This window comes from Natator depressus, chromosome 11, assembly GCF_965152275.1.
Source record: "Natator depressus isolate rNatDep1 chromosome 11, rNatDep2.hap1, whole genome shotgun sequence".
Classification (NCBI taxonomy): domain Eukaryota; kingdom Metazoa; phylum Chordata; order Testudines; family Cheloniidae; genus Natator; species Natator depressus.
Genome location: NC_134244.1, coordinates 65,226,961 through 65,239,011, shown reverse-complemented (window position 1 = coordinate 65,239,011; position 12,051 = coordinate 65,226,961). Strand labels below are relative to the sequence as shown.

The window sequence follows — 12,051 nt, the reverse complement described above, 5'->3', positions numbered from 1 at the left end:
GACAGTTTGTTCTCCATGGCCAGTGAAGGTAGGACAAGAAATAATCAGCTATATCTGCAGCAAGGGAGATTTAGGTTAGATATTAAGAGAAACTTTTGTAACTCTAAGGGTAGTTAAGCTCTGGAATAACCTTTGAAGGGAGTGGGATGGAATCCCCATCACTGGAGGTTTTTAAGAACAAGTTGGACAAACACCTGTCAGGGATGGTCTAGGTTTACTTAGTCCTACCTCAGTGCAGGGGGCTGAACTGAGGTCCCTTCCAGCCCTACATTTCTATGATTCAGTGTATTTACTGTGTGTGTTTTGAGTTCTGATATTCCTTGCTGAACTGGATATTGTATCATGAAAAGAAATATAGCCACGGAGAAAGATTTAACAATTGGTGTGGAGTTAATTTTTGTATCTTTCTTCCCTAGGGTATTTGGGTTCCCGAAGGAGAAACAGTCAAGATTCCTGTGGCTATTAAAATCCTTAATGAGACGACTGGTCCCAAGGCAAATGTGGAGTTCATGGATGTAAGTAAGAGGTGTACACCCTCTCTGACTCTGCCCATACATAATATGCTAGTGCTGACAGTGGGAAAAAATCAGTCTGTAATCTCCACAAACTGTAAAGGTAATTTTCTGCCTATTTTTTTATTTCTTTCTATTTCAGTATTAAGTGGATGCCAGTCTAAGGGCTCTAGGTGCCCTAAAACTTAATTAAGCCTGTGTCTATGCTACGATCCCCCGGCGCATGTACACACATTTGTGCTAGCTGGTATCTACCTAGCATGTATATAAATAGCAGTGTAGTCATGGTAGCATGGGCAGCAGCAAGTATAAAGCCTCCTAAAAGCAGCGGGCAGGTACTGGGCAGAGCTCGGCCATGCCTCTGCTGCCAGGACCCATGTTACCATGGCTATTTATACTTGTGCTAGCTAGCTGAGAGCTAGCGCGAGTATACGCACACAAGCTGGGGAATCCGCTCCTAGTGTCGACGTAGCCTGATGCTACAACATGCTACCCCCAGTAGCAACATAGTCAGGTCTTGTGTACAACCCTTGGCTCTCCCGCACCTCCCCCCTGTCATTTTGGAAACTTATCCTCAGCCCTCTCTGTACTGCAATCTTCAAAATTAGGGCTCACAACATCAGACGTGTTAAATCAGCCACGCTCTATGGAAGCCAGTGCAGGCAGGCAGGTATACACCAGCGGAGGTAGTCTCCGCTGGAGTGCTGTCTACCCTGCTCCCTTAGAGGAATAGGGGGTAGGGCATGTGTGTAAAGGGTGCGTGGTGAAACAGCTGGGATGAGGTCCCCAGTGGCAGAAGTCGGAGTAGGCCCCTGGCTGCTCTAACGTCCTCCACACCAGGCAAGGAGGGTCCAAGAGCTGCAATAACCAACCACATGTAAACGGGGGAAAGTGAGAAAAAGTATATTGGATTTTTATTAGCCCGTCAGTTTTAATAATCTAGAGCAAGGGTTCTCAAGCTGTGGGTTGGGACCCCAAAGTGGGTCGCAACCCAGTTTTAATGGGGTCACCAGGGCTGGCTTAGACTTGCTGGGGCCCAGGTTTAAAGCCGAAGCCTGGGCGGTGGGGCTCAGGTTACAGGCCTTCTGCCTGTGGCTCAAGCCTTTTGGCTTTGGCTTTGCCCCTGCCCCCAGGGGTAGTGGGACTCAGTGGGTGGTGGGGCTTGGGTGGGCTCAGGTTTCGATGCCCCCTCCTGGGGTCTTGTAGTAATTTTTGTTATCAGAAGGGGGTCGCAGTGCAATGAAATTTGAGAACCCCTGATCTAGAGTGTTGTTAGTGAGAGGTTGGGATCATATTTTTATAAATAAGTTTTATAGTCACAAAGTCCGTAAGTGCAATTTTCAGCTCAGTTTTAAGCGAAAAGGTCACTGTCATTATGAACATGTGTGTCTCATGCAGTGACAATATTTTGACAGTCCAGATGAGTTTTCTTCTTGTTTTTGGCAAGCCCTAAATTATAAAATTCCTCTTTTTAACTGAGAAATTACTGAAGACTTTTGCATTTCTAAGGTTGTGTGTGTGTGTAACTTGATTAGCATTAATGATAGCAGAAACCAAACGGAGACTGTGCTCCCATTATGTAGTCTACTCTGTCATTGATAAACCAGCAGAAATGTACAATTACAGCGTCAGCTATTTCAGACAAATTACCATGTGTGAACTCTCAGGCTAACACTGAGATCAAGGTATTTTCAACGCTGTTCAGAGCATTGCACAGTTCATGCTGATGACATCAATAATTGTTGTTCACAAACAAAGAAGTAAGCCAAAGTAGACCAAGTTGACTTCTGCTCTGATAGCCCTCCTCCACTGGGTGTTTCTAAGGAGGATTGAATGTTTATTTAATGGGCAAAGTCACTGTCAGTCTTCTAAGTGAGTAGTAATAACTATAGATATCTGAAACCTTAGGGTCCTGATGCATCATAGTCAAGCCTCCCTGTGAAATAAATGTGCAAAGAACGAAGGGCCATTCAGTGGGAGCTGAGCCTCTCTACTTAATGGCAGAATTCAACTCTGTGGGCCAAAACCTCAGCTAGTGTAAATTTGGCACAGCGTCCGTCACATCAGTGGAGTTACGTAGTTGGCTGAGTATCTGGCCCTGTCTGTTGATAAGGTATAAAATAAGAAAACAATCATATATAATAGTGCATACATAATGCCTGTCATCCCTTGATCTCAAAGCACCTGAGAAAGGAGGGCACATAAAGATGGGGGTACTGGGCACCGGGAGGGGAAGTGACTTGTCTGAGATCACCCAGCAGTTCAGTATCAGAGCCAGGCATAACCTAGAGCAATGCTTTATTCACCGGACCACTGCCTTCAGTGTATACGTCATAACATTTGATACATTGCTCAGGAATAAGGGCTGTCTCCTTACCCTTCTAGAAAGTTATAACAGTAGCATGTATCAAAAGCAGTCATGTTAGGCTCAGTCCCACTTCAAATTATGGTCCCTTAGAAGCCGGTTTCTCCCCTGCATCTCCCAGTGGTCACAAAGTGGAGAAAATTTAAAGATGAGTCATCTTAGTTCTAATACATCTGAAAACTCTGGCCCAGATTGCCAGCTGTAGCTGTGTTGGAGTCATTAGAGTGACAAGGGACAGCACAATGGAGAGAGCATTAGCTTAACATGACACCCTTCAATAGATGCTGCTAGAATCCTGGGGTCACAAAGACCACCTGTATCCCTGAGGACTTTCTATAACTAGGGATAATTATTGGTGGCAGCAGAGTCAATCTCATTCTTTAGAAGAAACTACCAGTGCCCATTTTATTGTGATCTGTTGGCGGAGATTTTTTCCCCCTACATCTTCTGTGTTTTGAAATAAACAGGAACCCAATCCTGAACTCACTTGTAGCTTTTTTTTTTTTAAATGTATTTATGTAAGAGAGTTAGGTCTTGCCTACACTTAAAAGTTTTGCCACTTTCATCAGGCCAGCCTAGTACTTTGAGATACTGATAAAAACTATATATAACAGCTAGGTTTATTATTATTATTAGTGTAGATTCAGTTGAGCCAATATAAAAGTGCTTATGTCAGTTGATCTTATTCCAGTTCGATGGAGCAAAATAAGCTATACTGATATAAAGCATCTTTATACCAGTATAACTCCATCTACACTGAGCTTTTTATTGGCATAACAATGTTGTCAAACTGTTGCACCCCAATAACATGACAAAACTTTAAGTCAAAGCAATTATGTTGTTCTGGAAAAGCATTTTTACAGACATTCCCAACGGCTTGGTTAGTTAAAAGCACTTAGCCTTCAATCTTCTGCAAGCATGCAGTATAACTGTGCCTCTTGTGAGGAATTATTTCATACATTGTGATATGTGTCCTTGTACCTTGCACTTAAAACTGATAAGTTTAGCATTGCTGTCTGAGAGTGTATGTAATAAGAAGAACCCATCATAAACTCCATTTCGATTCATGTACACAATGGTATGTCTTAGGTAATCTAACCATTTGAGTGGCATGAATGATGTACAGAAAAGATCCAGCATCCCATACAAGACCGAGAGATTAGCAGTAGGGCCCATTGGTTCTTGTTAAAACTTTTAATGTCGACAGAAAGGAAGTCAGAGAATGCTTTATGAGCAGTTGAGATTCTGCTAAATGTTGCACTAAAAGAGAATAAGGCACGGCAATTTGGCAACTAGGCTGTCATTTCAGCACCCTTGAACACCTGCTAATGGATCCATAATGCCTTTAATGGTATAAATGCATCATGTTAGCACGTGGCACAGACAACCCGCTCCTCCTGTCAGGCAATACTGAGTGTCTTACCAAAATACATCCCTAATTTGGGATATTTCTTCAAAGAAGCACAGAAGATAGTATTTTCCTTGTTTTCTTTACACATTCAGTTCTTTCCGTCTGTTTCTTCCACCTAGCACCGTAGTCGAAAGCATCTTCCAATGCTGAATAAAGCACTGAAAATTCCATTAAGTGGCCTATACATCTCCCTCCTCAACAGGAGGCTGTGGGAATTAAATCTATGTGTGAACTTCCATCTTCCTCTCCTTAGTGAAGGTAGTTGCTACTGTTGTGGGAAGACTAGGTTGAGGAGTTCTGCACTTAGTTGTGAAGGTAGTGAAGTCTGTGGTTCATTTCAGCTATTCACAGCATATGATTACTTGCCTGAGTCACATGGTATTGTTCCTTCTCTCTGGTTGGAAGACCACATTTCATCCGCAGCAGATCACCACTGGAATTGATGGAGCAATGTCTCTTGCAGCTAGTCTGTCTGAAAGGAGAAGTTGGGGGAAAGTAGCTGATGTATCCTGAAGGCCCAGGAGGGAACTGAACGCCCCCATTAGCCAAAAGTTGGCAGCAGTAAGAGAAGATGAGGGTCCTGGGTACGGATATGCAGGAGGAGAGGACAGTTATCGAGGGTAGGCAGGGGAGGACTCCCCCTGCTGGCTGGGTCAACAACGTTTAAGCAGCAGTCTATAATTTCCAGGCTGCGCAAACTGCTTCCCCCACCTCAAATTAATTTGATGCCCTCATGAATTCCTAACAAGCCATGTACAGCCTTTGGCCCAATCAGGTGGCTTTACATCAAGGCAAAGAGATAAGTAAAACTAGGGTTATTATGGGCTCCCAAGTTATGCTGCAATTAGAAAGCATAATAAACCTTCTGTGATGCTAAAAATATTATACTAGTTTGTCACAGTGAAACAGGCAATCAAGTGGACCTTTGATCTCATCAACAATAAACTCGGTGTTTCCGGGAGGTGATCTCGCGAGCTATGATTTTATCCAGCGGGTTGATCCATTTACAAGTTTAATCTAACCTCACTGAACTTAAGCATTCCATTATCTGTTAGGAAATAATTAGAAGCTGCAAGCTGAAGTCTGCATACACAGAGATTCTTGGGAGTCCCCAAGCTCATTGAGATGAAGACAGTTTGACTGATGCTGGTCAGCCGATATTGGGCTAGAAGCTAATAATAGAAGGCAAATGCTGCTTAGCTACATGAGCAAGTTAACTTGGGAAAAATTAAAGTGAAGGGTTTGGGATTTATGATTGGAAATTCATTTTCCATTCTCATTTGTTTCATGGTAAGAGAACTGCAAAGGGAGTCAGTCTGTTTTATAACTTTATAATTAAGATCTAGGGAGCTTCTTGAATTATTGTTTTTCCCTGTGATCCCTAGGAATGGCCAGCCAGCAGTGACCAGGAGAGTGTGTGTTAAGCGATATGTAAAGATAGTAAATAAAATTGTCCAGTGATTTAGCAACTACCACGTCTACCAAGCATGTGGCAAATACATTAAAGCTGCATAAGGGTGAGGGGTGGTGGTGGTGGGGGGGGGTGTTGATGATAATGCGAGAAAAAAGATGAAGGTTTGTCCAGCCTAAAGAACTAAATTAATAAGGCCGCCAATCTGCTGCTTTAACTGCAAAATGAAAGAGAAGAGGTTTCTCTGAAAACGTAGGCACCTTTTATGGCAAAGGCAAACTGCTCTGTTTTGTAAGGCGTGCTGTGAATGTGCACTGTTCATTGCTGAACTGGTATTCGCTTCACAAGTCTGAAGTGAATAATCACCTGCCGAAATGGAGATGGTGAAATAAAGTGGCATTCAAAAGCCTACAGTGAGAGAAGCTCTCAGACTTCAACTGTTATTCCATGCAAGAGGATTGCGTGGCCTTTCTGGACAAATCACACCATTTTCTGTGCTCCTTCCAGAGTGGCTAGATAACAGTGTGACAAGTACTTTGGAGATGCAGATAGAACCTTTCTGCATTTTTCGGTATTTGCGCTGGGTTGGGAAGCAGGTTTAAGAGTTTGGACTCTCAGCACTGTCCCTTGCCAACCATTCTATGGTCCTAATCCTTTAAGGAGCTCCATATGGGCAGCCCCATGTGCTCACAGGGACCCTCACCGATGAGGCCCCTGGTCCTCTCATATCAAGATCTTTGAAGGATCATAGCCTGTATTACTACATAGCTGGCAGTGGAAAGAAATGGTGTCTCTGTTGCATCCTTCTGAATCATGATTTGTTCCCAACACTATTCCTGGTTCCTGGGCAAAGATCGCAGCACATTTCTAGATTCGCCTCAGGAAACTAGCTCGTCTTCCTGGTAAATGTTGAAAGCATCACCTCAGCCACTCTGCCAGTCCCTGCCCATCTGGAAAAGCATTGCAACATTACTGTGATTGGGTGTCCCACTTTGTAGTGCAGTTTGCTGCCTGCCTCACGTACAGCTAACGCTTTTCTTGCACACAAAATGCAGCAGCATTGAATACTGAGTCCCATTTTAAAGGGCAGCTTAATGAATAGATCAGGAGTTTCCATGATGGTTTGCCATTTTCCTTTGTCTTTCTCTTCCACCTTCTATACATGCATCTTTCTTTTAAATTGGCTTTAGTGGTCCCCAAAAGAGTGCCTACTAATGAGAAGCAACACCACAGCAGTCTGCCCAGCACGACTATGCTTCGACAACCTCCAAACACTGTTGTGTTCACCCTGTGATGCTAAGTTATTAGAAGGAAGAAAAAACCCAAGCTCTTGATTGCAGATCCCCTTTTGTGCCGTCCCCCTTGCCCTCCCACTTTACACATACTTTAAGTGTAACCACTTTGAAGAGGAACCTGTTTGCCTGTCACTTCCAGGCACAGAAACTCGCTGTGACTGCAATTACAATTTCCAACTTATCCAGAGGTGCCAGAAATCAAGCTGTCCTTGAAAGCTATACACACGCCATGCACAAGCCCCCTAGAGTGACAACCGCCGCAGAAGCTGGAAGTCTGAGCCCTGCTGAAGGTTAACTGCTTTTAGACATTTAACGGGAACTGTTTCAAGGCCATGTTCCCTTTTATTTCTGCCTTCACCGGTAATTTCCTCTTTAAATATTTACTTACCCCAGTAATCTTTTCTTCCATAGTATTATTTTTGTAAGGTTCTTGAGGAAATAGCCTGCCTTTTTACTGTCAGAGGATAACGTATAAGCACAGACAGAGAAGGCTAGGCTGGTTGGTTACAATCCTTTGGCATAATGGTCTAATGGAAAAACACAGCGAAAGAGACCTTGCTTCCTACAGATGATGAAAGTTAAAATAATACCAGAGGGGAAGTCCTGGCCCCATGAAATCAGTGGGAGTTTTGCTATTGACTTCAGTGGGGCCAGGATTTCACCCCAGAAGTCTGACAAGGCTGCCACTGCTTTTTAAGGGAGAGCCGCACACATGGTTGTGTTTTAGGTATTCAGTCTAATGTTCCTTTCCTGCTCTCCTGGATGATTGTAAAGGCAGTCAGCATTATTTATTTATTTGTGTTGCAGTAGTACCCAGAGGCCCTGACCAGGATCAAGGCCCCATTGTGCTAGCTGCTGTCTAAACACACAGTAAGAGACAGTCTCTGCCCCAAAAAGACCAAGAATGGTAGGGTGGAAAAGAAAAGTAAAGGTAACATAACATGAACAGACACATCCTGCTCAAATTTAGGAGACATAAACTGAAGCTGTTGAAACTTTTATTTTCCTAGTTGCTCCCCTCCTGGAGCTGAACATTTAAAAATATTATTATTAATTGTTATTATTTATTTTATTATTTATATTACCACACACCTAGGAGCAATAATCATGGATCAGGACCCCATTGTGCTAGGCACTGTACAAAAGGACCTTGACCCTTCTAGTTCTCAGCATTTTGCTGAAGACCGTTGCTATATATCAGAGATGGTCTGGATCCAGAAAGTTCTGATCCAGATTCAGGTTTTCCCAGGATTTCAGTGGCTTCCATCTGGATCTGAATTTTGAGTTGGATGACCTAATCAGACTTAAGGTCTCTACTCGACCTTCCTGTGAAGAAAGAAGTGCTGGGGACAATCTTACTGTTAGATCAACCAAGTGGCAACTGATAGGCTTGTACATCCACAAATGCAAAACAAGGCAGTTATACCGTTACATGGCCCTTAGTCCAGCAAGTAATGCATGATAGGGAGTATTGGGATTTTGTGTATATTGTTCCTGACATGTTAAAATGCAACTAAAATTACAGAAGTGAATTATGCCAAAAAATAGTAAAACAGGAGACATAATTACTCATTGTGAGCGGAAATTGACAAAGAACAGCCAACTTCAAAGTCAACTTTGGCACCAAGAACTGGACAATTAATGCCAACACATCACAATAAGAAACTGAAAGCCTATATTTAAGAACTTCCTATTATTTAGGAATTTTCTCTGCATGCCTCCAGCTCACATTAGCAATACAAAGTAGACACAGTGATGTTTCAGTTTCTAAAGGGTAATGTATATGCCAGATTGCTGCTGCATTGACAGTAAATGAAGGTTTTATGGGCTCTCTGTTAATAATACAAGGTATTATTTTCATCGACTTAAACATAATAACTTCCAAACAAGCCACTGTTGGTTCAAGGTTAACCGTCAGCCAATCAGGATTTGATGAAAGCTTGAAGAAGAAATGTCTTGATATTTAAGCCAACCAAGCAGGCTGTGAAAATGTATGTATGTGCCAGCTAAGCAATTTTTGAAGCATGATTCTGTGTGACTGAACTGCCCCTTTGGTGATGAGTTATCGCATTACGGGTTTTTCATGATAACAGATTGATATGGCTGAATACTAGCGCTAGAATATTCCTCAACTCAGTGACTCACAAATCAGCAACAATGCAGAAAATACTCGAGGACAAAGGGAGCTGAAGGACCACTGCTATATTTGTCATTCTTGGTGTTGTACTGTAAAAGTGCCCCACATTTAAAAGGTGGTCAACGTTAGATTAAGGAAGGACAAAGAGATTTTTGTTGCGGTGAAAAAAAATCAAAGCTTGTCAGAAGTATGAATATGAGAGCCATACTATGTTATTTATAGAAATTTAAGAATAGGAAGGAATATAAGCTCTATGTGAACTTGGTGAAATGCCAGTTTCATCATCTATTTTGCCTTTAAATTCTTCCCAAAACTGACAGTTTGGAATACTTCTTCAGAGCAGGTGGATCTGATTTATCTGCCCAATGTTCAATGACAGATGACAATATTTCTTTGTCTAGTCGCTGATTCCTGGCAGCTGTGATCCATCAAAGATAACATTGATTGACCTATACAAATAAAAGAATTAACATCTGCTTATATACATATTCACAGTATTGTCTAACACTGATAAGCAAAAGATGTGGACTGTTGACTGTCAATTTGTTGTATTGTAAGACATAGGACTGGTAAGTCCATTACATGCAGGAAGTTCTGATAACTTTTGTAATGTTCTACTTATATCTTCATAGACATAACTGGAGTCAGTAGGGTATACTGCAATGGAGCTGAGATCATAATCTGTCTGACAACAATTGGTTTCTTAAGGCCTAAGCCAGCACCACTGAAGTAAATAGAAGTTGTACGGTTGACCGTAGTGGGAACAGGGTCAAGCTGTAAAAAAAGAACCTATTTTCCTGCAGGGTTGCTGTTCGGTGCATTTACTTAGATTATTGTTTGTATTATGCAGCATCTAGAGGCCCCAGGTAAGATCAGAACTCCACTTGCACTATACATATGGGCCCCTGCCCTGAAGAATTTACAACCTAAATAGGCAAGGCAGTTGACTTTTGGGAGGAAGGAAGTGGTATCATCTTCAGCCCTATTTTACAGAGAGAAAACCAAAACTGAACCCAGATCTCAAAAGTCTCAGACCAAATTCCTTTACCATGAAACTGTCTTTTTCTCTGGATTGAACATGCAGAGCTGTCTGTGAATCTAGATCACTAAATTATATTGGCAAGTTACTATTAGTGAGGAGGTTTGGAAACTAACTTCCTAAAACTTTTTTGAGATAACTAAGTTCTCTAATGTTCATGATAATATAAATGTGTATGAAATGGTAATAGTTCTAATCAGAAATAATTACAGGGAAAGGAGCTAGGCTGCTATTAGTCCGGAATCAGTTATTATTTGCAGGAGAATTTCTATTTTACAAATTCAACTGTTGATACTGATTTTGTTTTACCTAATATAAACCTAAACGTTTGAAAAGGGAAGGTTTGTAAGAGTTCTAGGTACTAAAATTGCTTGGACATGCACTTTACGCACAAAATGACAGATATGTAAGGCTCACTTTGAAACAAAGCTGCTTTTTCTGGTCAAACAGGAATAGAAACCTGCATTCTAGAATAACTCACATGGACTTCTATCACTCACAATGCTTGCCACCAAAGACTGGTATTTTAAATAAATTGGAGTACACTTGATATAACAAGCAAGCTATATATAGCAATGGGGGGAAATTAGGGGTTCTTATCTCTGAGTTACTTATAAGGTGATTGAAATTGGATCCTAAAGCATTCTGCTTTAATGCAGAAACCCAAGTTTTAATTGGATAGACACACTTTTATTGCACAAATCAGAATTAACTAATGGTCAAATAGACCAGGGCCCAAGTGTTATCTCAGCTCTGAGCATTGTAAGCGTGATCAAAATGTTTAAGAAAAAAGAGGTAATTACTTAGATCACGGAGATGTGATACCAAATTGCTTCTGAAAAGCATGGTATTAGTGGTCAATAGCATCTTCCAGGGTGTTCATTAATCAGTTCGCAAAGTTCCATACTGTGATATGGAACAATAGCGATGCACTGCCATGAAACATCTGAGTTGTAGTGAAACAACTGTTTATGTATTTGAAACCTGAGTCATCAGCAAATGAGATCTGTTTTAAATCAGCACCAGTTAAAGAAGCATACCATGCTTTGATATTGAGTGATATCAACACAAGTGTAGGACAACCTTTAGCCGGAATACCTTAAAAATATACCCTGGTATTGCTGACACTTCTCATGGTCAAATTTTACCCTCTATTTGAGTTTAGTAGGAGTTCCACACATGTAGCCAAAGGCAGAATTTAACGCTTAGCAAATTTATATTCTGCAGCTATTCCACCTCAAGCCATTGTTTTGTAAGTGAAGCGGGATTGGACTAGGTCAGTGCTTAGATGGAGACATTTGGGGACAAAATAGGTGTTATAAGAATGGTGCCAGTGATAGAGCTGGTCGGAAAACAGGAAAGAGAGGAGTAGAGATGGTAGGAGGAGTAAGGCTGATGTGAAAAGACTGAGTGGGTGGGTGGGAGGTTCTGGTTCTTGTCTTCATGGTGAAATAAAACCAATATTTGAACTGGTTAAAAAAAAAAGATAGCTTAAACTTTAGAACTTTTATATTTCATAAAAAATATTTCCATGTTTTTTTTAAAAAATTCCATTGAAAACCATTATTTGTTTACACTTAAACCTTTCCCTGCAATGTTTGCAACTCAAATATGACACTCTTGGGCAGTGGTTCTCAAACTAGGGCCGCCGCTTGATCAGGGAAAGTCCCTGGCGGACCAGGCCGGTTTGTTTACCTGCCGCGTCCGCAGGTTCAGCCGATCACGGCTCCCAGTGGCCGTGGTTCGCTGCTCTAGGCCAATGGGGGCTGCGAGATGTGGTGGTCAGCACATCCTTCGGCCCGTGCCGCTTCCCGCAGCCCCCATTGGCCTGGAGCGGTGAACCGTGGCCAGTGGGAGCCTTGATCAGCCGAACCTGCGGAC

At 41.9% G+C, this 12,051-nt stretch overlaps 1 protein-coding gene across 4 annotated transcripts in view; it reads left to right on the top strand.

The window, feature by feature from the left end:
* The window catches only part of ERBB4 (erb-b2 receptor tyrosine kinase 4), a 966,448-nt gene that overhangs the window by 808,092 nt on the left and 146,305 nt on the right, over window positions 1-12,051 (top strand). For all 4 annotated transcript variants that reach the window (XM_074968100.1, XM_074968101.1, XM_074968099.1 and 1 more), the window contains one exon: window positions 417-515. In XM_074968100.1, coding sequence (XP_074824201.1) covers window positions 417-515 — 99 coding nt within the window. The remainder of the gene's footprint in view (window positions 1-416; window positions 516-12,051) is intronic.